This window comes from Triturus cristatus, chromosome 3_2 (genome assembly GCF_964204655.1).
Source record: "Triturus cristatus chromosome 3_2, aTriCri1.1, whole genome shotgun sequence".
NCBI lineage: Eukaryota > Metazoa > Chordata > Amphibia > Caudata > Salamandridae > Triturus > Triturus cristatus.
This window is the reverse complement of record NC_140584.1, coordinates 280,328,652-280,354,647: the sequence shown is the minus strand read 5'-3', so window position 1 is coordinate 280,354,647 and position 25,996 is coordinate 280,328,652. Positions and strand designations below refer to the sequence as shown.

Genomic DNA, 25,996 nt, shown 5'->3' with positions numbered 1-25,996 from the left:
CATCGAGGGCACTTCTTGAATGGAGTTCTTTCCATGAGCCGGAACCGGAGCCAGGTAGGCCCGAAGGCCGCCGTCGACGACTGGAACCGAAGGTTTGTGTCGATGAGAAGGCGCGTTGATTGAAGAGATCGTGATCGAAACAATACAGCGATTGGGGTGAGGATTGCGCGAGGATCGTCGAACTGGAAGCTGTTCGGAACCGGAGCGCGAAGATTACATCCGAGCCCGATGGCGGAAAAAAACAATCTGAGGATGGAGCCGAAGCACATGCGCAATACGATCCAAAGGAGGAGTCACCGACCTCGTGACTTCCAAAGACTTTCCAAGAGGAAAAACAAACTGCAAACATCCGGGCCCAACACCAGATGGCGATCTATGCAAAAGTGTGTAATCTGCAGCTCATATGCCTCGAACAGAATGTTTCTGCATTGTTGAGAGATGTTTAAATTGCAAAACTCATAGAATTCAGGAGCCATGTCTGCAAGCTTCTCGAGATAGAGTTAGTGATCAGGTTCCTCCCAGTTTGTTGATATCATTCATGCTGGTTATATTGTCAGTACGGACTAGCATGGAGGTCTTTGCGATCCTTGGGAGGAAAGCCTGCAAGGTGAGAAAGATGGCCTTGAGCTCCAGGCTGTTGATGTTGACTTGCCGGCCACCTTCCTTGGATCTGAAGGTCCTATAAATGGCCTCCACGGCCCTCGATATAAGCATCCGTGGTGATGATGAAATCCGGTACTCATGGTAGAAATGTAAGGCCTTGAGAGAAATGTGGTATATGTGAGACCACCATGAGTGTGGGCAGCATTCGAGGAGTAATGGAAATCAATTCTTCGAAAGTCCATTCTGATTGGATGCATTGGACCTGAAGTTCTTCTTGTAACAGTCTCATCTAAAGCAAAGCCAGCGGGACCAAGTTTATTTCAGAAGGGATCATGCCCAGGCTGTTTTCTTGAAGTTTTTTGAGCCAAGTGCTCTAGCCTCTCTTGCCTGTCCCGGGAGAGGAAGGCCTTGCTCTGTATTGTGTCTAAATCGGCTCTAAGAAATGTCATAGTCTGATAGGACTGGTGGAGGACTTTTGCCAATTTACAGGGAGGCCCAGTTTGAGAAAAAGAGACAGACAGGCCTTTATTGCTTTGGCAGCTTGCCCTGGGGTTGAAGCTATTTACAACCCATCGCCTAGGTGAGGGAATACCTGATGACCTTGTTTCCCCGAGTGCAGCTGCTACTAGGGACATGCACTTACTAAATATGCAAGAGACGGACCTGAGGCCAAAGGGAAGAACTTTGAATTGGTAATTGGTACCAGCTACCACGAATCGAAGATATTTGAGGAGTTTGGGATGGATGGGGAAATGGAAGTAAGCATCTTCCAGGTCTAGAGATGTCATGAAGTCTCCGCTGTTGAGATGAAGAATGTCATAGAGGGTGATCATCCGGAAGGATTGCTTGCGGAGGAGGTTGTTGAGCTTTCTGAGATCTAGGATCTCTCTCCACTCTGCTGATTTCCTGCGTATAAGGGAAAAACCGGAGTAGAATCCTTTCCCTCTTTGAGCAACTGGTACTTTTTCTATTGCCCCCTTGGCATGCATTAAGATAACTTCCCTCCGCAGTAAATGAAGACTAGGGGGTGCGCTCCCCTTGAAGGAGTGGTTGATGGTTTTTCCATAAACTCCAGGGTATGGCCTTAGGTGACTAAGTCCAATACCCATCTGTCTGAGATGATGGTTTCCCAATGCTTGAGGTAATTGGATATCTTCGCACCTACGAGCCGAGAAGGTTGCATAGCTGGTGCCTGGATAAGTTAACTGCTTGCGGCCTGTGTCGCAGCTCTGTGGTGGTGGTCTTCTGCGGGGGCCCTGCTTAGAGAAACCCACTATGGAGGATTGACGGTGCAACTGTTGCTGATACCCCGGTCTGTACTGGGGCTAGTAGAACTGATACTAATGGGAGTGCTGGCAAACACCCCTGTAAAAAGAGAATCTGCGCCCACGCACTCCTCAAAGGAGCAATTTATGGTATTGAAGAGTGCCAAAAGATTTGACGGCATCCGTGTCTGTTTTAATAGCAAGGAGAGCCGTGTGAATATATTTACCAAATAATGTGTCTTCATCATATGCATGTCCAATATTTTAGATTGGACCTCAGATCCAAACGCCGGCTAGTTGAGGGAAGCCTGTGGAGGCAATGTCAATGGTGCAATCTATGATATCAGATGTGGTGTGCTCGCCCTCCAGCAAGATCTTGGCTTCAGACCCTATATCCTCTTGGATGAAGTCAATGATGGAGCCATTGTGGTGGACAAAATGGCCTAGAATCGCTTGGGAGCTGGCTGCGCACACTGTAATTAAAAACATGGTGGAAAACCTTTTGCCAATATTGTCCAAACAGCGTCCCTCCTTGTCAGGTGGTGCCGAAATAGGAGTCCCTCCGGGTTTCTGAGGAGAAAGTGCAACAAATCTTGCACTCTTTGACCTCATGCATGGGATGAAGACAATAAAGACACTCCTTATGTGGGTCATCCACACAAACTTTCTTCTTCCAGACGGTCTTGCAGGGACGACAAAGGCCTTTACTGTCAGACATAGTAGAGCAATGAGGTTGAAAATAGCTTTTAGAAAAAAAATGAGCAGAGCTCCCTTCACACACCATGTGCGGTGAAAATCTGAGGGAATCGGCCTTTTTTGGGAGTGTTCTAGAGGGTGCTACCATTGGATTTGATCATAGTTAAAGTTTGCTCCTGTCTTTGAAAAAAATGACAGAGGCTGTTAAATGTATGGCCTAGTGACATTAGAGCCTATGTTAGTCATACATTTTGCTTTACTATAGTACCGTGAGACTCCCACTTCGACTAATGGGAATTATTCAAGCATGTGAATATATGGAAGATCCAATACTGGATAAGAGAGTGAAACTCTCCCTGACCTGCTCTCACACAACCCTAAAGATGGGTCCATAAAAGGAGTTGTTTTTTCAGACAACCTCTCTGCCCAACAGCAGGCAAGTCCTGCAACAGCATACGGAGCTCCTCTCTTTGACATGATAATCTTCTGTGCTTCGACCTAGTGCAACAGATCAAAACACCGATGCACGAGGCTAACCATATTCTTGATGGTATTTTCTCTAATAACATCAAGCTTTCGGTTGAAAGTATTACACCGTTGATGGACCATAAGGCTATTGTGTTTAATCTGTTCAGACCATCTAACAGTTCCTCCCCTTCCAAAGTGTCTACTAAAGTAAATTACAGAGCATAAAAAAACACTGATAATATGGTTCTAGGCAACCTACTGCGCAGATCTAAACATTCACTGGATAGTAATATCGATCTTGCATCAGTTGTATTTTAGAACTGGGTAAAAGCTGTGGTAACTCAGGTAGCAACACCTAAAACTAAAATAAATCACCGGTCCTTCCCTTTTACATTTCTGAGGCGAAAGTATCTAACTGGATTATTTCCAATAAGTTGGGAACCCCTGGGGGCCCATGTCCTCAGCAGGTGCTATATCCGATCTCAGCTGCCGTTTCTACCTACCCCATGCCTTAACTAAACATGGCACTTGAGTTACGCATTTTCCCTGGGGTCTGAAAAAGGCATCCATCTAGCCTTTGGTAAAGAAACCATCCTTGGATCCTTCAGATGTAAACAAATTAGAGGCCCATATCGCATCTGCCATTCCCAGCTAAAATACTGGAAAAAAACATGGTTCATGACATCTCCTTATTCCTTGAAAGTTCCAATAGCCTGAACACTGTTCAACATGGATTTAGGTCACATCATTTTACAGAATCCACCTTACTAGATGCAACAGAAGCCAACAGATCGATAGTGGACAAAGGAGATAATGCAGCCTTGATCCTATTGGATCTCTCGCACGCTTTTGACAAAGCGGACCATGCTTCCCTGGTGAACAAGTTACTTACCTTCGATAACGATATATCTGTAAGAAACATTAGTTGGTTATAGATTCCTTACCTTCGAATTACCCCCAGGCGTCAGACTGGTCCGGAAGGTTTTTTCGTCAGCAGTACCGTTGGACGTCAGAAGGTGGCATTGGTCGGCTCCCCGTCAGAAGTGGGCGTCGGTCGGCTCCCCGGCTGTCGTCGATGTTGTGGTCGCCGGGATGACATTGCGGAAGCTACTTAAGACGCCGCCCTCGCATGCTGACGTCAGTTCTGTACACAACTTTCCACGCCAGAAACGCAGAGCCATGCAAGACTCGGACCACTGGTGCACAAAAATAGGGCCCTGAAAGATTGTCCTTAACCCTAGGAATCATTTCTTAGAACGGGGAGCATGGGTGGGGCTGTAAGGAATCTATAACTAACTAATGTTTCTTACAGATATATTGTTATCGAAGGTAAGTAACTTGTTCATCTGAAAGAAACAAGTTAGTTATAGATTCCTTGCCTTAGAATAGATACCTCAGCAATACCAACCCTGGTGTGGGTCTGCAAACCAAGATCACACCAGAAAGTCCTAGAGAACAGAACGGCCAAAGAAGCCATCTATCCGGACTTGGCTGTACAGTCAGTAGTGTTTGGTGAACATGTGCAGCGATGCCCACGTGGCCGCCTGACAGATGTCATGCAGAAGAACTCCTCTTCCCAAGGCAGTAGAGGCTGACGTCGCCCTGGTGGAATGGGCGCGTAGCCCGACTGGAGGCTCCTTTTTTATCCAGAGAGTAACATGCCTTAATACACAACACAACCCATCAAGAAATGGTGCGTTTGTGTACAGCCCCTTCCTTCTTTGCGTCCACGTAGCCAACAAAAAGTTGATTATCCACCCGGAACGGTTTTGTGCGATCCAGATAGAAGGAGAGCACACGTTTTGGGTCCAGAAGGTGGAGCCTCTCTTCCTCCTTCGAAGGATGCGGCGGCGGAAAGAAGGTGGGCAAAGTAATGGTCTGCCCGATGTGGAAGGCAGTGACCACTTAAGAAGGAAGGATGGACGGGTCCTCAGAACCACCTTGTCCGGATGGACAGACAGGAAAGGAGGTTTAGAAGAAAGGGCCTGGAGCTCACTCACCCTTCTAGCAGAAATGATGGCTACCAGGAAAGCAGTCTTAAGAGTCAAGAGACGTAATGGACAGTTATGAAGCGGCACAAAGGGAGCGCACAATAAATAACTTAGAACAAGATTCAAGTCCCACTGAGGCATAACGAAGGGGATTGGAGGAAAGAGATGTGTTAAGCCCTTTAAGAAATGGTTAACTACAGGGGACTTGAGAAGAGAAGGCTGATCTGGCAGCCGAAGGAAGGCAGAGATAGCTGAAAGATAGCCCTTGATAGTGCCCAGAGCAGAGCCCTGCTGGGCTAAAGAGAGAATGAACAAGAGAACCTCAGATAGAGGGACAGAAAGGGGATCCACAACCTTTGCTGTGCACCATGCCACAAATTTGTTCCACCGGCAGGCGTATACCGTCTTAGTGGAGGGACGCCTGGCTGCCAAGATTATGTCACAGACTTCGGGAGGCAGGTCGAAAGACGTCAACTGCTGCTGCTCAATCTCCATGCAAGGAGATGGAGACTGGACAGGTTCGGGTGAAGGACCGTCCCCTACTGCTGCGACAGAAGATCCTCCTGAAGAGGCAGTCTGATCGGCGGGTCAAGAGCCACGTTGAGCAGTTCGGGATACCAAACTCTTCGTGCCCAATCCGGAGCCACAAGAAGGACTTGGGCCCGGTCGCGCCTGATCTTCTTCAGCACTCTGGGCAGAAGTGGCATAGGCGGAAAGGAGTACAACAGACAGCAACTCCACTTGTGACAAAAAGCGTGGTCGAGCGAGTGCCACCTTGGAAATTCTAACGAGCAGAATTGCTGACATTGAGCGTTCTCTTCGGTGGCGAATAGATCTAACCAAGGCTCCCCCCACTGTCGAAAGAGACCTTGCACCACATCCGAGTGAAGACACCATTCGGGATCCATCATGCACCTGCGGCTGAGTTCATCCATTCAGGGAACCTGCCAGGAGTTGAACCACCAAGGAAATGCCCTGATGTTCCAGTCATGTCCAGAGGCGAAGGGACTCTTGACAGAGGTTCCACGACCCCACCCCGCCTTGTTTGTTGCAGTACCACATGGCGGTGGTGTTGTCCGTGAACACCTGCACTACTCTTTCCCGGACAGAGGGAAGGAATGCTTTCAGTGCAAGACGAATCGCCCGGAGCTCCAGAAGGTTGATGTGAAGCCTTGACTCCGCCGGCGACCAGAGGCCTCTGATCTCCGCCTCTCCCATGTGACAGCACCAGTGGGGATGCGTCCGTCACCATAGTGTGGTCTGGTTGGGGAATGTGAGGGATCTTCCATTGACCCAATCCTGGTTCTTGAGCCACCACTGCAGTTGTTGACCAGTGCCCTTCGAGATCTGGACACAATCGGACAGATTCCCCTGATGCTATGCCCACTGGAACTCCAGGTCCCACTGCCGAGCCCGAATATGCCACCTGACATGATCGACCAGCAGGATGCAGGAGGCCATGAGGCCCAGTAGCCTCAGAGTCATTCTGACCGAAACCCGGGATAGAGGCTGAAAGATCAGGATCATAGCCTGAATATCCCGGACTCGCTGTTCGGGAGGATAGACCAGAAACTGCGTCGAGTCCAGAACCGCTCCGATGAAGAGGAGCTTCTGAGAGGGAATCAAGTGCAACTTCAGCACATTGATGGATAACCCCAGCGAATGCAGGAGGTCGGCCGTAGTCTGGAGGTGGGAAAAGACAGCCTGGGGCGAACCCGGCTTTAACAGCCAGTCGTCGGGATAGCGGAAGACTGAAACCCCTAATCTGCGCAGATGAGCTGTGACCACCGCCATCACTTTTGTGAACACCCGAGGGTCGCTGGTAAGGCCACAGGGGAGCACGGTCAACTGAAAGTGCTCGTGGCCTAACGGCGGGACGGGAATGTAAAAGTAAGAGTCCTGCAAGTCCAACGCTACCATCCAGTCTTCCGGGTCGAGAGCAGACAAGACCTGAGCAAGCGTCAACATCTAGAACTTCTCCTTCCGGAGGAAGCGATTGATGTCCCGGTGGTCCAAGATAGGACGCAGGCCCTTGTCCTTCTTGGGGACCAGAAAGTAGAGGGAGTAACAACCACAACATACTTCTGGAAAAGGAACGCGCTCGATAGCTCCCTTGGCCAAGAGAGCTGAAAATTCCTGCTAGAGAAGAGCCAGATGATCCTCCGACATGTGGTGGTATCTCGGTGGCATGGCTGGAGGGGTAGTCTCTAAGGGGAGGGAGTAGCCCCTTCATACTATTTGCAAAACCTACCTGTCCGACGTGATGGTGCGCCAGTGTGGGAGGTGATGGCGAATCCTGACGCCCATTGGTGTTTGATGGGCCTGAAAGGTCAGACTAGGAGGGTTTGGAGGCTGCTGCAGAGGAAGGGTTGATGGACTGACCCGCCAGCTGGCCCCCGGAACCACGACGGTTGATCTCACGTCCCCGGCCAGGCAAAGGTTGGGTAACTTGCTGCGGCCTGTGGCTCTGGGCGGGACGTAGCGGGGCACCCCTTCCGTAGCCAGGAAAGGGGCGAAAAGCAGACTGCGTAGGGCGGGTGGAGAGACCCAAGGACTTGGCCGTAGCCTGTGAGTCCTTGAAACGCTCTAGAGCGTTGTCTGCTTTGTCGCCAAAAAAGGCGATGGCCATCAAAGGGCATGTCTATTAAGGTGTTCTGCACATCCCCCGAAAAGCCAGTGGACCTCATCCAGGCGTAGCGACTAAGTGCTACTGACGTTGAAATTGTCCTGCCCAGAGTGTCGGCGGTGTCCAGCCCACAACGTATCATAAACGTCACTGCATCCCTCCCGGCGGCAACGGCCTGGGAGAGCACAGCCCGGACCTCCCCAGGACACTGAGGCAGTACTTGCCCCACCGTATCCCACACTGAGTGGGAATAACGGCCTAAGAGACATGCGGTGTTTACGGACCGCAGTCCTAAGCTGGCGGAAGAGAAAGTGTTCTTGCCAAGGTGGTCCAGCTTCTTGGATTCCCTTTCCGGTGGAGCGGTAGGGAAGGCGCTCTTGGAAGTGGAGGCTTGGACTACCAAGCTCTCCGGGGTGGGATGTTGGGAGAGGAAAGTGGTGCCCGGAGCCGGGTGGTGGTGTCGGGCAATCATCCTGTCCACAGGAGCCCCCGTGTTGGGCCTGGACCACGTCGGTGAGGGCCTCATTAAACGGCAGCAGGGGCTCCGAAGAGCACGCAGCCAGTTGAGGCACCTCAGTCAGGAGGTTGGTCCTGACCGCCACCGGAGGAAGCTCGAGGTTGAGGGCCTCGGCAGCCCTACGCAACACCACTGCGTATGACGCTCCCTCCTCCGTAGCCACGGTAGGTGGAGACAACATGCCAAGGTCAGGGGAGGTGTCCAAACTACTGGCATCCCCCAGTTCCTCCCCAGTCCTGTTCAGTGTCCAACTAGTCAGTTAAAGGGTCACCTGACCCCTTCCAGTGCTCCTCTTCATCCTCTGGGTTCCATTGTGGTTGAAAAGGGACCCAAGGACTGAACAGGGGCACAAAAACCCCACCCGGCGTCTGACGACACTGGTCCGGCTCCTTCTCCATGTCGGGATGGAGGCCGGGGTCGATGCCAGCTGGGGGCCGATCAGCGTTGAGCGCGGTAGTGGTGCCGTTGGAAGCGGCGCCGATGGAGGCGTAATGAGGTCTGGATCTAGGCCTGGATCCAAGGGGGGCCTGCGGTGCCAGAGCCTCTGGTAGCCAAGATATAGGCCCCCAAGCAAGTCCGCGGGGCCCGAAGGTGCGCCTGTGGGGTCGACCTCCCTCTCGACCGGGACCTCAAACGCCGTAGAGCCGACTGCCGGTGTTCAAGCAGCTTTCGCAACCGCTCCCGCAAAGCCTTCCGCGTCATCGACCGGCAGTCGAAGCATGACTTTGGGTTGTGGTGCGGCTCCAGGCAAAAAAGACACATGCGGCACTGATCCGTCACCGACATCATGCGATGACAGGAACCGCCGGCCTTGAAACCATGCATCCCTCATGCACCTGTCACTCGTAAAAAGAAACCTATAGAAGTCGAGAAAAAGTTAGTCAAAAAATGACTGAGGTACCGCTCTTCCCGAATCGGCGATGGCTGGTGCTTAAAAAGACAGAACTGACATCAGCGCACGAGGGCGGCATCTAGGTAGCTGCCGCAACATCATCCCTGCGACCACGATGCCGACGACTGATGCAGAGCCGAGCGACGCCACCTTCCAACGCACAGAGGTACTGCTGACGATAAAACTTTCTGGATCCAGTCTGACGTCTGGGGGTAATTCTAAGGTAAGGAATCTATAACTAATGTGTTTCTTTCAGATACACCATTTAGAAAGCATCGGCATTGGTGGATCGGCTCTTGGACTGTTAAAATCCTTTATATCGAACTGACAGCATTCAGTCGAATTAGACAGCTACACAGTGTATCCCTTTTCAATACCATACGGGGTTCCACAGGGATCCTCACTCAGCCCTACATTTTTTAATGCTTACATTACTCTATTGATCAGACTGGTGTGCTCTTTCAGATTCTTGGTTATATCTTACACCAATGACACCCAAATAGTTCTATCAGTGTCCACTTCCCCCAATAAGGAGGCCAAAGATTTCAGATCTTGTATGATGATGATGCTTCCTTGATGCAGAGGAACTTCTTGAAAATCAATTCTGACAAGATGCAAGTCCTATTATTTTGGCAGAGATCACTCTTTCTGGAACTCCTCCGGCGGGCCTTCAAGCCTTGGACCCCTCCCCTGTCCAATTCAAAAGGCCAACAATCTGGGAGTTATTTTTTACTCTAATCCTTCTTTCCTTGACCACTTCAAACAGGTAACTGCTTCTTGTTTCATGATGCTAAAACTCCTGAAGAAAATCCTACCTTTTATTCCTATGGCTCTAAGGAAAACAGTCATACTAGTGCTTCTCAATTCCAAGTTAGACTTTTGCAGTGCCTTTTATGTTGGCGTTCAGGCCTGCATTCTGAATAAACTATAAACAATTCAGACTACGGCTGCCAGAGTCCTTAATAATCAACCCAGTTGGGGGAGCTTCTCTTCCTTCATCTCATGGAGCAGTCTAATCTCTTAATATGTATCCTGTTTAAACTCGCAAACTGCATACCTTTTCAGGACTTTTCTAGATAGGGATAATGACATTAGCACCAAGAGCCTCGCAGCAATTCTGCGCTTTAAAAAACACATTAATATGTAGGCACTGGGGACAGCCTACCTATCAAAAATAAAATCTACAGGTAGTCTGACCAAGTCAAAGAGAGCATCAATGCTGATGTAAGCAGTATGTTGGAATTGGGAGTCATTGAACCTTCTGAGAGCCCCTGGGCCAGTCCATTTGGCTTAGTCCCAAAACCTCACACCAAGGGTGGAAAAAACAGAGCAGAGGGTGTGTATGGACTATAGAGGCCTCAATGCAGTAACCCAGGCAGATGCACATCGAATTCCTTGGACAGATACATTGATTGACATGTTAGGGGCAGACACATTTCTCAATACTTTTAATTTGACACCAGGGTACTGGCAGATTGGTCTGACCCCAGCAGCAAAAGCAAAATCTGCATTCTCAACCCCAGATGGGCATTATCAGTTCACTGTTATGCCCTCTGGACTAACAAATGCCCCTGCGACCTTCCAAAGGTTGGTGAACAAAGTCCTTTCTGGGTTAGAGACCTTTAGTACAGCCTTTCTGGACAATATTGCTGTCTTTAGCTCCACTTGGTAGGATCACCTGATCCACCTTGGAAAGGTCCTTGAGGCTCTGCAGAGTGCAGGCCTCACTATCAAGGCAAGCAAGTGTCAGGTAGGGCAGGGCTCTTGTATATTTGGGCCACCTTGTAGGTGGGGGCCACGTTCACTCTTCACAACCCAGGATCCAGATAATTGTGGACCGATGAGCTCCAACCACCCAGACTCTCGTCAGGGCATTCCTTGGCTTGACAGGGTACTACAGGAGGTTTGTGAAGGGGTATTGTACTATTGCTTTGTTCTCAGGAGGTAGGAAACAAAGCCGGCGCGGGCAGAGGATGTTTGCACCTCCTCCCAAAGGATGACCTGCAGATTAGCATTCCAAGGCAGGGGAGCTTCAAAGAGACCACCGCCTTTGGTATGAAAATCTGGTTTCTCACATGAGAGAAAGACCACCCTCTTTGTCCAGGAATATGGTCATATAGGGGGAAAGGTGACCCCAGGGGTAGGTAGCCCATTGGCTACTACCCTACACTCCCAAATGTCCCTATATTCAGTATTTAGGAGAGCCCCTGGCACCAGAAAATCAGATCCTGCTGACCTATGAAGAAGGACACTGAAGAGCCACAAAACCAAGGACTGAAGAAGAGCAACTGACCTGGCACAGGCCTGCCGGCTGTCTGCTGTTACCTGTCAAATTCCTCCAAAGTCATCTTGTCCTGCAAGGTGTTGTGCTTCCAAAGCCTGGGAGGGATGCCTGCCTTCAATAAAGATTCAAGGACTGTTGTGGAGCAGCAGGGCTGCTCTCCTGCATCCTGCACCCACCCAAAGAAGAACCGCGAGGGCTTCAGAACCGCCAAACACCGTTACACCTAAGCCCCCTAGTCAATGTGGGCCAACGGTGTCAGCGTGGTCCCCAAGCCCTTAAGAGACAGAGTACAATTTGGTTTCCCATCATGAACTCCACGATGTCTCCTGCAGCCTTCGTTTGCAGGCCCCCCTCAGCCGTGAATGCTCCCAGACAAAGAAACCTGGCACTTCAAAGATCCTCAACACCCGGCCGCCCCAGCCCAAGGAGTAGAGGAACAACATTGTACCCACGTTTCCCATAATCACTAGACCTGAACCCTTTGCTTGGTCCAGCCCAACTGGCCTAGTCCAAACCTGCAGCCTCTTTTCCAGCAGACCGATCCCCATCAAGTAGCAAACATACTACAGAATGTAAACAGACACAAATTGTAATTTACCACTGTGAATCAGGTCCAGTATGTTAAGAAGCAGGAGTCAGTTGTGGGTATTGGAGGGCCTCCTGACTCTGGAAACCTCTTATAGAAATCTGCCAGCATCTGGCGTAGATCAGTGACCACAGTTCTAGGTACTTACATCATAGTATGTGCAGTTAGAAGTCTCTATAAGAGAGCCCTCATAAAGGGATTCCTCTGCACTGTTAGAAGGTGGTATTTCAGTTTCTTGATGGAGAACCCAAGGGAAGACAGCAGTGAAATGAACGTCCTCAAGTGGTACATGAATTACTGTGACAAGCCCTCCCCTTCCACACGCAGATATCAACGCTGTGAAAATGGGGTTGATCCACTTCCCTCACCTTCATAAACACCCAGGGGATGGAAGGGCAAGACTGTGCATGGAAAGTTTTCCTTCCGCACAATGAAGCGGGTCGAGGAAATGCCTGTGGGTATTGCAGGACAGGTATGTAAAAGCAAGTGTACTGCAAGTTCAAAGACACCATCCAACCTCAGGATCTACGGTGGAGACACACAAGGCCAGAGCCAGCATTTTTAATTTGTCCTTCCGGAGGTAGGTGTTGAAGTGCTGAAGATCCAGTCGAATCCAATATGGTTCTGAGTCCACCATCCTTTTTTGGAGGAGGAGCCATTGCCCCCCTCCTTCACTAGAACTCTTGTGATTGCCCTTTGTCTATCAATGAGTAGATCTCTTCAGCAAGGGTGGAGGGATACTCTGTTGAGATCAGAGTGAAAAGAGGAGGAGCTGTAGCGAGGTTTTGCATGAGAAAAAGGCATACACATGACAAACAACCTGGAGGACCCACTGGTCCAAGACAACTGCATGCCAGTTGGGCAGATAAAAGCGTATTCTCCCACCAATGGCCCGAGGCAACTCCAAAGGAAGAATCAGAGCGACTTGGCGGCAGCACCAGTAGGAAGAGAAGACAAGGACTGACCACATTGTTGGTGGAGGAAAGAGCTGAACGGGATACTCCATTGGCTGAAATAGCTGCTTCAGGAGGTGAGCAAGGTCCAAGGAGTAACCCCTGAACTTCCAATATAGCCGATGGTACTGGCGGGTCAGCAATAGCAAGCTACAGTATTGGTCTTTAAAACGTCACAAAACTGCATCTGTCTTGACATCAAACAGCAACAAACCATCAAAAGACATATCCTTGAGGTGAACCTGCATGCCCCAAATCATCTCATCCTTCTTATCATGTGGATGTGCCTTACATATCTTATAACAAAATACTGGTTGAGTTCTAGCTTAACTTCACTCTGCATTTGTTGTCTCACATGCAGTGGGCTCCACCACCAGGTCTGGATCTGGTCTGGGCGAACTGGTGTGAGTAAGGGAGTGGAGGTGCAGCCCAGTACCAGTGAGTGCCTCAAGATAGGGCTATTTCACGGCTATCTTTAGACCGCTCCAAAGCTGAATCTGACTTGTCACCTAGTGCCTGGAGCCATCAAAAGGCATATCCATGAGGAAAGCCTACACATCCTAATGAAACCGAAGTGGCAAATCAAGGCACAACACCGAATCATCTTATCAGTACCCATAGCACAGCCTACACAGTCTGAGGTTTCCAACTGGGCCCATAAAATCAATCTGGCCACATCCTGTCCTTTGTGGACAGTGTGTAGGAATTTCTAAACTCCTCGGGAGGGCTACCAAAATTTTGTTCGCCATAACCCAGTGAGCATGAAATTGTGTATGCAGACTCACTCAGAGATTGCAATCCCGAACTGGTGGAGGATATCTTTTTGCAAAGTGTTTCAATGTGCTTCGATTCTCTATCTGGCAGGGTAGTTGGTAAGGAATTCTGGTTTACCTTGCTGGCTGAAACCTGCACTAGGCTTTCTGCTGTTGGGTGCTTAGTCAAGAAGGATGAGTCACCCAGAGGAGGTCTATGGCTCTTAGTTATGTGGAGACTTATCAGTAGCGCCAAGCAGGGCTTCTACCATGCCACAGTCAGTGTCTGCCAGGACATCAGTGAAATGTCGTACAGGATCTGAAGTTGAAGGGCCAGGTTCCGAAATTCAGTCAGCAGATCAGCCTTAGCTTCTACAGTGAACAAATGCGGTTCCAACCCCTCTACTACCCTATGTACTACTACAGCCAGGGAGGGAATTTCCTTGACGGAAGGGCCCCATGGGAAAGTCAAATTCCATCTCTGATGGGGAATCACAACCACTAACACTGTGGAGGTCTAAATACAGTCCGTCATCAGTATTTTGTGGGGCAACAAATGTCCTCCGCAGAATCCTTGTTATGCGGAAAATTCTGCAAGTCCTATATGGCATCTGAGTCTGAGCTGAATGAAGCCTCCAGGCATTGAGGATTTTGGCACAGAGGCAGAGGTACTGCCAGAGAGTCCTCCATCACCACTCGCTGTGCCTTAGTAATCTAATAACAAGCTATTGGTCGAGATTTAGCTCAACTCTGCTCCGGATCCGATGCCTTGCATTAGGATGGGATCCAGAACCAGCAACTCCAGAGCCAGGTTCAGATCTACTCTGGGCGAACAGAGTTGGCCTTTTACAAGGGAGTCGAGGTGCAGCCCAGTGCCAATGAGGGGCTGGGTACAAGCTTAACAGTGTCATTCGGCCCAAGTACAGAGATCTGGACCGGGACCGGGACTTGAAGTGTGAATGGCCTGGTTTCTTGCTGCATTACTTTTAAATATATTTGGATCTGAGGCTCTAAAAACAGACATTGGCTTCCTGCAGATGTGGCACAACTTGAAGCCTGTAGTCTTCAGGGGAGACATCCTAGCACACTGTTGCCGAAAAAATGCTTTGAAAGTCAGTGAACAATCAGCAAAAGCCCGGGAGAGGTGCTCTGGATCCACTTAGAAGGGTGCAGGAAGAAAAGAACTGACACCAGTGTGCAAGGGTATCACCTGCGCAGTCACTTCTGGAGGTAGGACGAGGCCAACATGGCCATGCCATCTACCGGCGTATGGAGCAACTGCTGGGAAAATATTCCAGATCAAGTCTGACACCTGGGGAATTCAATAGGTGGGGAATCTGCGGTTGGAAGTATCTATCAGAACTGATTGTTCCCTAGAAATCACTGCATCCTCCCAAATGGATCCTTCTAGGTCTCTCCAGGAATACAACTGAATTCTAAACACCATCCACTAGGTGCTCCTTTTGTTTGAATGTCTGGCTGCTCTTTGAGGGACCTCAAAAGCTCTACACAACACTACATACTTCTCTATCTACCAGATATTAGCTCCTTTCAGAATCACATTCAATGCCATACACGGAATGGAAACAGAGACTCTGTGCTACTCCAGCGTATGTCTGGTGTCATCACACCTGTGCTTAATATGCACTCCTGTATACAGCATACTGCCTTGGAAAGCTGGGTGGTTCCCTTTCATGCTTACTGTGTTGAAGCTCTTAAATAGATTCTTCGGGGCTGCTTGGGCTTTGCTATTCTTCAAATAATTAGCCCAGTTGAACTCTGTGTCTTTAAAGCCTGTCAATAGAAGAAAAGAAAATGTCAGGAAACTGGCATACAAACAAGAGAGGGCTTTTACCTCTATTTTCGAAACCTCTAAAATATGACATTTGGCATGCAAATCTACAAATCATGTACACTGAGTGAAGAGCCACAAAGAGGGTCAATGAATGACTTCTAAAGAGTACTACAAAATGTCAAAATCACACAAACGAGAATAGATGCATATTCTGCATTCTCTTGCAAAAATTGTTCATTTGAACCATTACTTCTGACCTGCACAGAACTATACAGATCTCACCTTTTGGGGGAAGAAGTTTGCGCCCAGTTTTCTCACACCAACCGATGGGGTGAATCTCTGCAGAATCTGCATTTGTCCAGAAATCGTAGCAATCTGGATAACCATCAAAATGTAGCCTCATCCTGTAACCATGCACCTGCAAAGAGACATAGACAGACAGGCAGATGATGTGGGTGTAAGAAGGGAAAAGACCTATAAAGATAAACAGACACTGCAATGAGAGGAAAAGCCACAAAGAAGGAGGACGGGGAAGACAAAGGAAAAAAGGGAGGAGACAGGACAGATGCCAGAGAGGCCAAAACGTAAGACAAACTGGAGCACAAGAGCTTAGATGTTGAGTGGGCAGGACTCTAAAGACAGGCTGTAGGGAGGTGGCTGCAGTCAGAAGGGTCAGAAAGGAATTTAATGGCATGGAATGGTGAAATCCAAAGAGAAAAACACACAGTCCTTAAGGGTAGAGAATGCAGGTGATAAGACGGCAATAGAAAGGGAGGCAGTGGGAGTTTGAGGAGGGTGTGCAAACGTTGGTTCATGGGGGTCTCTGCTGTGCCACGCACACCTTTGGGTATTTCAGCCATTCTCATACATCATAATGGATGATGTCAATCGCACTGCACAAGAACAGCAAGCATCTTGTCATTACACCCTGAGTAGACATTCTTAAAACTGTGCACTTCACACACTGCTCTTGGCAGGCAGCTCTAACGAGCCTTCAGCTGTTTCTCATAAGTTACCCTTTTTTCTGTGGGTACGGTGCTATTACAACCACAGTTATACACCACATATATGTTTTTCATGCATTCTACCAATCACGAGATACAATAAACAACCACAGATAATTCAAACAGTCAGAAGCATGCTGGTGGGAAAATACAACCCATCGTACTATAAATCTTCAAAACCTTAAATCTGGTATCCGTCTAAAACTGCACATCTTCTAAAAACTTAATTTCAGTAATTCTCTGATTCAGTCATGGTTCTCCAACCTAATATTTAATGTGCTCCACACCCCAAATAACAGAACAGGACAAAGTCATCGGATTAACCCTCGACTCAAGCTTTCACTCGCACAACACACTGACAAGAAGACCAAAAAAGCCTGTACAATGATGCTGAGGAACAGACAATGGTGCAGTTGTCGGTCTGCCTCCACAGAGGAAATTTTCCTTATCAAATGAGACCAGACCCATGTTACCAACTGGATCCTGATTCATTTATTTAGGGCAGCAAAAACCACAGGAATCCATGTGAGTTTCGTCCAGTGATTAAGTTTCACACCAAAAATTCAGAACATCATACATTTTGGCACATGCTACAAGCTTTAAGAGTACATATGATGGACCTATCAACCTCTCAACCCCATCCCTTATTGTTACTGATGAAGCCTTAAAAACGACGGTTCAAACTCTAGTAATCTAATAAAAAGATGGAGGTAAAGCCCTGTTTAACTGCATCGCAAAGACCACCACCTCTCTTTTAAAAGGAATCTTCACCAGGAAGCTGAAGATAATTAACCAGATCATACACTGTTTAGCCCCATTTAAAAAAAAAAACAATTCTCAGGGAGATAATCCCCCGACCCGAAGCCAGATAGAAGAAGTTGGGCTTGCTTCACTCGCTCACTTATATTCAGGGTAAGAATTATGCCTCATCACTTTCAAATCCCACCAGCCACCATTGCTTTTCACACAGAATCTTTATAAGCCTGACTAAAATCTTCTATTCCAAAAGAGAAGGGAGGTCAAATGTGATCCAATGAAAGAAATTACTTTCTTACAAAGAATACTAACAACTCTATATTTGGGTGGTAAGAGAGAAAAGTTGCCCAAACTATCATGGGTGCCCAAGGCGATGTTGGGACTGTCAGCCACATACTTGCAGCTTCTCCAGCTATGGACGGTGCCACACAGACAAAAATATTATGGACCATGCAATAGTGCAGAGGAGACTTTTGGATCTACTATGGCTTTCCAAACAAACCAAGCCCGAAAATGGGTATGCTTATGCCATCATATGCATGCAAGTGTGGGAAATTTACAGCAAAGCAGCTAGGTCTCACAACATTCTTCTCGTAAGTGGCAGCTCGTCAGCAGGTGTGTTTGGGCAGGGCTTGCCACCTTTGACCTGCCACATAATGCCCCTTCCCTCTGTTGCCCCGATTAAATGTTAAATTTAGCAGACATTACCTTCTCATCAATCCAATTGACAGTAATCCCAACTTTACACCTGCCATGGCAAACTCTCTATTCCAATGGTGGGGGGCAGGAGAATACTGGACTTTGGGTGATAGGTTCTCCAAAGGAGAAATTATATCCTCTGCACACAGTAATTTAAATTTCAACGTAATGGTGGCAGATAGTCTGACATAGGCTCAGATACTTTTCTACTGGGTTATGCACTCGACTTATAAAAATGCCTCGGTCAAAGACTTTGCCAAATTTGAGAAACGAGTGACCAAATGTATTACTTCTAAAGTCAGTGCAATGATTTCTAAACATGCTGATGGGGATACAAATGAAATGGGCAGAGAATGCACTGTGCAGAGAAACTGGAGACAAGAGAATAGGACGAACGATGGTTTGGCATAACTTGCAACTATAAGAACACTAATTACGTAAATCAAGGTTTTTAATTTATGGTGAATTAGTACTTAACCTTGGAAAATTACAGCTTATACTGGGAGGACACAAGGTGGTTACTGGAGGTGCAGTGTGGAGAATGGTTCTCCCATTCATCTTTGGTATACTGGTCTAGAAGGGAGTACATTTTGGAAGGTAGTGTTCAGTCGAATTAAAAAGATTCTGGATAACCCGATATCAAAGTAACTCTCCCAAAGCTGAACCGCAGAACAGTGCAGATGTGATTTTGTTGAGACATGTACTGTTAGATAGGGGCAAAACAGCTGATAGAAGCAGAATGTAAGCAAGTGGATTATTTACTCTGGTTAATAAGGTTGCTCCCTAAGGTGCAGACTGGTCTGGCCGTGGAGAAATGTTCCTATTACATAGTATGAGAGCATCAGAAAAACATTGCAACTGCTGGTCACCCATCTAACACATACAATGCTCTGATACAATTGGTAAGACTCAGGGCACTGGATCTGAACTACTGACATAACCACCAATGTGCATTAGTTCAATGACAGCTATCCTAACATGCCTCCCTACCACCTTGTCCACACTTGGATTTTGACCTTTCATTGCTGCAAGGGATTTCACAACACAGAACTTTCCAGTTGAAGTTGTCATATAGTAGATGGCATAACCCACCATTAGTGACCACCTGCCATAAATACCAGGGCCGCAGGAATAACTGTCCTTGGAACTGATCATTGCCATTTCTAGCCACAACATTCTTCAGAGAAATATTTACCACAGTGTATTAACTACAAAAGCTAGTTAGAGTGATGAGGACAGAATTTTAGGTTTCAGTGATCTACAATTCTAAAAACCCATCTCGTAAATAACTGTGCCACACAGAAGATGAAAAGAGTACTTCCTTCCCCCAAAAGTCTTTCAGTGAAAGTTTTGCTAAGTTCTTTAAGGACTACATAGAAACAAATCTATCTTTTTTGCCCATTAACAAATTCTATTGACTTACTGACTCTCTCCCATACAGACCTTTTCTCACCCACATGTCTACCACGAGGGAGTTTCCCCAAGTCAAAGTTAGCTAACTGGAAGCCACATCTGGCTCTTCTTTAGACCCGTGGCCTGTCTTTACAGCTTGCTATACAGAAGATTAGTCCGGTTCTTACCAATCTTTACAACCATTCCTTAGAAGCTGGACAGAAGCATCAAGCGGGTTGATGTTGTTGTTATTACAGTAGATCACAAACTGCTTCCACTTTGCTGCATAGCAGGCTCTTGTGGTAGGACGTCTAGCTTCCTTGATAATATTCATGCATTCTGGCGGTACATTAAGATAGCCAAACTCTAGGACTTCAGGTGCCAGATCGCCAGATTGAGTTGACTTGGGTCTGGGTGTCTTATGTGTCCATGACTCTGTGTGAGGAAACTGGGTGTTTAGACATAGTTTTGATGAGGAACTACAGAGAGTTCCAATAAGGTTGTGAACCATGGTTGACGTGCTCATGTGGGAGCAACTAGGATTAGTGTCAGGGACGCTTGTATGAGTTTTCGTACCCCTAATGGAATGAGTGGGAGAGGCGGAAAAGCGTAAGCAAATATCCCTGACCAGTTCATCCATATTGCATTGCCTTTGGACAATGGGTGTGGATACCTGGATGCGAAGTTTGGGCATTTTGCATTTTGGTGAGTGGCAAACAGGTTTATGTCTGGGAAGCTCCACATTTGAAAGAATGGAAGGAGAACTTGAGGGTGAAGTTCCCATTCGTGGATTTGCTGTGTCTGACGACTTAGCAGATCTGCCATCTGGTTGTTTACTCCTGGGAGGTGCTCTGCTAAGAGATACATTTTATGATGAATGACCCATCTCCAGATGTCTTGGGCTAGGCGGGACAGTTGAAGAGCGTGCGTCCCCACCTGTTTTTAATGTAGTACATGGCTGTCATTTTGTCTGTACGAATTAGCACAGTTTTGCATACTAGCTGAGCTTGAAATGCTTTCAAAGCCAGAAAAATTGTTAATAGTTCTAGATAATTTATATGAAGCTGTTTTTGTTGTAAGCTCCACAACCTTTGTATTGTGTGGGTTTGGAGATGCGTTCCCCAACCTGTCAGTGATGCGTCTGCTGTCAGCACTATCTGTGGAACCAGGTCGCTGAAGGGCCGTCCTTTCAAAAGGTTTTGTGTGTTCCACCACTGCAGAGAGCGATGGGTGCGGCCGTTTACCACACCAGCTGATTATTGACCTTGAGCCTGGTTCCACTAACGTGCTAAGCATTCCTGTAGGGGGTGCATAGAGGCCTTGCATAGGGGACTATGAAAATGCAAGACGCCATCATCCCCAGTAAATGCATGAACAGTCGAGCTGGTAAGGAGTGTTGAGGCTGGAACTGAGACATCAGGTTTTGAATGTTCCCGATTCTGGTTGGGGTTGGGTATGCTAGAGCTTTTCGTGTGTCTATAGTAGCTCCTAGATAGTCTTGAGACATTGATGGTTGGAGATGGGATTTGGTCTGATTTACTGTGAATCCTAGTTAGTGAAGCAGTTGCACAGGTTTTTGTGTGTGGCGTAGACAGCTGTTGTGGGAACTGGACTTTATGAGCCAGTCGTCGAAGTATGGGAAGACGTGAACATGTTGTCTTCTCAGGTGGGCTGCGAGTACTGCCAAGCATTTTGTGAAAACCCTGGGAGCGGTTGTTACTCCAAAGGGAAGGACTTTGAATTGATAATGTTGGCCTGCTACCACAAACCTGAGGTATTTGCGGTGCGCAGTGTGTATTGGAATATGAAAGTAAGCGTCCTTTAAATCTAGAGTGGATAAAAAGTCCCCTTGCTGGAGGAAAGGAAGCACTTGTTGGTGTTACCATATGCAAATGGTCCGACTGTATGTATCGGTTTAGTTCTCTGAGGTCCAATATAGGCCTTTTTGGGAATTAGGAAGTATAGGGAGTACACTCCTGTTCTTCGGTATTGTAAAGGGACTGGTTCTATTGCACCTTTTTGCAACAAAGGGTTAGATGTTCTTGCGACAAGAGGTGTGAACTTGGAGGAATATTCGGTGGAGTGTTTGTAAGTTCCAGGCAATAACCAGATTGAGTAATTTGTAGAACCCATTTGTCTGATGTTATCGTATTCCTAATGGGTAGAAATTGTGAAAGGCGCCCCCTGACAGCAGTGGAATGATCGGGGGTATGGGAAATAAGTCACTGCTTATTGTTTGCAGGGGAAGTGGGTGTTGAATTACCCCTGCCTCTTCCCTTGACGTTGTTTCCTCTATACCCTCCTCTAAAATAGCCTCTTGAAGAGGGCGATTGATTGTTGCCCTTGTAAGAGGAGGAGGGATTTTCTGTAGATACATTTTTGGAGCCACCCGTATAGAAGGAGCGAATAAAGGAACCCCTATTAAAAGGTGATTGTAGGGCCCCCATGGACTTAGCAACTTCTGTATCGTTTTTTCCAGTGATACATCGACAGCTGGGCCAAAGAGATGTTCTTTATCAAAAGGTTGATTAAGAATAGAGGCTTGTACTTCAGGCTTGAACCCTGAAATCCTTAGCCAAGCATGTCTACGGAGTAGTACACTAGTGTTTATTGCCCGAGCTGCAGTATCTGCCTGATCTAACGCACACCTGATAGAGATATTAGTTATTCATTTACCTTCTTGAACAAGGTCACTGGCTTTAGCCTTAATCAGGTAGAAATTCAATGAGCTTTTCGAGTTCGTCATAATGAGCTCTATCATACCTTGCCAATAATGCTTTAGCATTGGCAATGTGCCAATTATTAGCCGCTTGTGAGGCTATCCTTTTTCCCTAAGCATCTAATAATTTAGACTATTTATAAGGAGGAGGGTTGTCCCCTGTATGTGAGTTTGCTCTCTTACGAGCATTGGAAATGACTACAGAGTCTAAGGGTAACTGGCCTTTCTTATACACAAGATCATTAGGTGCAGCTTTGTATTTTTTCACTACCCTGGGAGTGATGATCCTAGCTTTTAGAGGGTCTTTATACATATCCTCAGTGTGTTTGAACATTGCCTTTAACATTGGCAAGGTTTGTGTAGCCCTTTGAAATTAACTCAGTGTCTCTAACAAAAAATCCTCATCTAAACTTTACTTATGAAGCTCTGCTCCATGATATTGTGCGGCCCTATTAAGGAGCTCAATGTACCCAATGTTGTCATCTGGGGGCGAAGGTCTTGATGGATATAGGTTAGGGTCATTATCTGGTTGAGGGGCTTTATAATGATCCCATGGATCAGGATCTTGTGGTGTATATTCATCCATGTCCCCATCATCAACCCCTGTGTCTTGTGGGTCAGGTGATGGTGGTGTAGGCGAATGTGTAGGTGTAATTAGTACATTTGGACCAATGGGTGAAGAAGGTGGAATATATGGTGGAAAGGGGTTAGTGTCCACATTTCTTTTCTTCAGAGGAATCTGATAGTCCTCTGGTAGGCCCATTTTCCTTTTCTCTGGAAGTTTAGAATGAATACGTCCAGTTTCTGGGTTAATAACGAGGTCTTTCTGTTTCGGATCCGACGGTGGACTATCAGTTCGAGGCTCTTTAGTTACAGTACTTTCTTTTAATGCCAGTTTTGGTGTTGACCGTTTCAGCTCCGAGGGTTTCGGTTCCGAACGTTTCGGCTGCGAAGGTTTCGACTCCGATAATGTAGGTTTATGCAACGGTGGCACGGAAACCAGAAGGTGTTTTGCTTTCGATGCCGAAGGTTTTGGGTCGGCACTGGCATGAGGACGGGTAGAGCCCGAGCCAGAAGGCTGTTTATGTTTTGGCTCAGGGCCCGAAGGGGGGGTGCTCGAAACCTTTTCTTGGTGCCATTCTTGGCCCGAAGGCAGAGGAGGAACCGGAGCCTTTTTATGAAGGAGATGGTAGGGGAAGGAAGTCTCTATACGCATGATCTGTTGTCCCGGTGTGAGGTCTTGGGCATTGGAGTCGGCTTCGGACACAGATGTGTTCGGCTTCCATTTCGGCTTCCAGCGCTTGCATTTCTTTGTGTTCGTCTTCGAGGAGGTCCGGCACAGAGCTGCTTTGTTGGTACATTTCGTGACATTGAGCCAGGCGATCACAGAGGGTTTTCTATGATCAGAGTGACCTACATGCTTCGCACTCTTTCTCGTCGTGTTCCGGGGATAGGCAAATGTTGCACACCTAGTACAAGTCGGTGCGCAGAAACTTAGCGCAACACCCGGGGCATAACTTGAACGGAGTCCGTTCCATCAGCTGCTACCGATCCTGGCATGGGTAGACCCAACGGCCTTTCACGAATGTTCCGATCAAAGGTTTTCGAGAGCAAACGATACACAGAGAATGGGAACGTGATCGATAACAATACCGTCAAAGGTAGTGGATTGCGCGTCGAAGGGGGACCGAAGAACGGTGCCGATCCGGAGCACAACAATTCACATCCGAACCCGATAGCAGCAAAAAACAATCTAACAATGGAGTTGATGCCCATGTGCACTATCACCGAAAGGAGGAGTCACCTACCTCGTGTCTGCAAAGCATATGATCTACAGCTCATATGTGTATATATATATATATATATATATATATATATATATATATATATATATATATATATATATATTCACTGAAAAAACCATAGGTTTCACACATGTTATAGTTAGCGGAAATTTTACTGATAAAAAACCAATGAAATTGCCCCGTTATAGTCAGTGCTGGCAACTATAACTCACGCGACCGCAATCCTCTGCTGATGCTAATACTGTATTTAGACACTTATTTGCCCATGTCTTCTTCCATACATTTTTAGCTATACATATATTACAAATATTTTTTTTTATAAAGACACATATGTCATCAGCAGAAGATTGCGGTCGCGTGAGTTATAGTTGCCAGCACTAACTATAACGGGGCAATTTCATTGGTTTTTTATCAGTAAAATTTCCGCTAACTATAACATGTGTGAAACCTATGGTTTTTTCAGTGAATTTGCAAGGTTTTTTAAATGCTAATTCCTAACTATAACGTGTGTGAAACCTATGGTTTTTTCAGTGAATTTGTACGGTTTTTTAAATGCTAAGTTACTTTACGCCATTCGAGGCGTGCGCGCCCACTTAACGCAGTGCGTTCCGTGCACGGTTTTTATCAACTTTAATAAGCCCTGTACATTTGGTGGCCTTCGGCCACCAAAAGCACAGGGGGTGGGGTCAATGTGGATAGTGTTTTTTTTATTTCGATTTTATAATTTCATGTTGCCAAAATATAGTTTTTTTACTGATGTAATAAGCCCTGTACATTTGGTGGCCTACGGCCACCAAAAGCACAGGGGGTGGGGTAAGTGTGGATAGTGTTTTTTTTATTTCTATTTTTTACCGTACGCTTACGGTAAGCGTACGGTAAGCGTACTCGGCGAAATTGCCGAAAAAAAAATAAAACCGTTTTTGCTCTTGGGGGATGTTTGGGGACTCCCTCAACATGACTATGTGGGAGGGAGTTGTCAAAACAGCCCCGTAACATGTTTTTGGGCATCATGTTTGATAAATAACACTCAGTGCGAGAGACAAAATGGCGGACGCCGCTTCCTGGTTTCGGCCGATTCGAATGTTTACTAAGATCTAAGAGCCAATCAGAATCGCGCTCGCGCACGCCACCGTACGCGTACGGTAAGCGTACGGTAAGCGTACCGTAAGCGGGCTCAGATATATATATTGATTTAAAGGCTATTTTCTCAGAATCTACTGAACAGATTTACACCAAACCTACAAAAGGCACTTCCTTGACCTACGGACTACCTCTCTGCCAAATTTCTAGTAATTCTGTTCAGCCGTTCGGGCTGTAGCTCGTTCTAAAGGTCCTATGGAAAAATGCATGGGAAAAACGCGTTTTGGGACCCCCCTTTTATCTCAGCCCCCGCTTGACGAATCCCCCCGAGACTTTCAGGGTAGGAGCGGAGCGTAGCGCCCCACCTATTTTGAGAAATTCGCGAGGATTCATCGACCGGGGCCAAAGTTATTCAAAATAGAATGTTGCGGATTTCCTATGGAAAAGGGGTCCTAACTATAACTACCTACTGGCGACCGCCAGTAGGTAATATATATATATATATATATATATATATATGCCATCTTTCTTGCATGGTATGCCCCCACTTATTGCCGAATTGCTGATGTACTTTGACCGAGTGTGCCAATCAGGTGCCCAGTGCCTGTGTTCCTTCCCTAAAACTGCATTGATGCCTAAACCCAATTGGAATCTCTGGCCACATGTCAGCCCCTGGTAAATGGTGCCCTAGGTACCCAGGGCCCTGTGACCAGAGAAGGCCCCTAAGGGCTGCATTACTTATTGTGCCACCCTTAGAGGCCCTGTACCCTGACACACACACATTTCCATTGCAGGCTGAGTGTCTTGGTGCAGAACAAAACAAAGAGTCGACATAGCACCTGTGTGCCATGCCCACAACACACTGCCCTTGCATACCTCAGTCACCCCCTCTAGCTGGGTGCCCTATGCCAGTGGTGTGGGTACAGGTTTATGAGCCCTGTACCCCTACAGTACCCAGGTCCATTCCTGGGCACTAGAAGTGCAGTGTTACCATTAAGAGTATATGGTGCTGGGAGGTTTTCAACACGAACTCCACAGCACCATAATGGTAACGCTGAAGACTGAGAAGTTTGGTATCAAACTTCTCAGCACATTAAACCCACACTGATGCCA

The 25,996-nt window shown here is 47.2% G+C and overlaps 1 protein-coding gene across 5 annotated transcripts in view; it reads right to left on the bottom strand.

Moving 5' to 3' along the window:
• LOC146857102 (lethal(3)malignant brain tumor-like protein 4) overlaps nt 1-25,996 on the bottom strand; it is a 566,079-nt gene that overhangs the window by 260,658 nt on the left and 279,425 nt on the right. For all 5 annotated transcript variants that reach the window (XM_085647600.1, XM_085647602.1, XM_085647599.1 and 2 more), the window contains 2 exons: nt 15,711-15,846; nt 15,336-15,427 (listed from right to left, as the gene is read on the bottom strand). In XM_085647600.1, the coding sequence (XP_085503726.1) occupies nt 15,336-15,427; nt 15,711-15,846 (228 nt within the window). The remainder of the gene's footprint in view (nt 1-15,335; nt 15,428-15,710; nt 15,847-25,996) is intronic.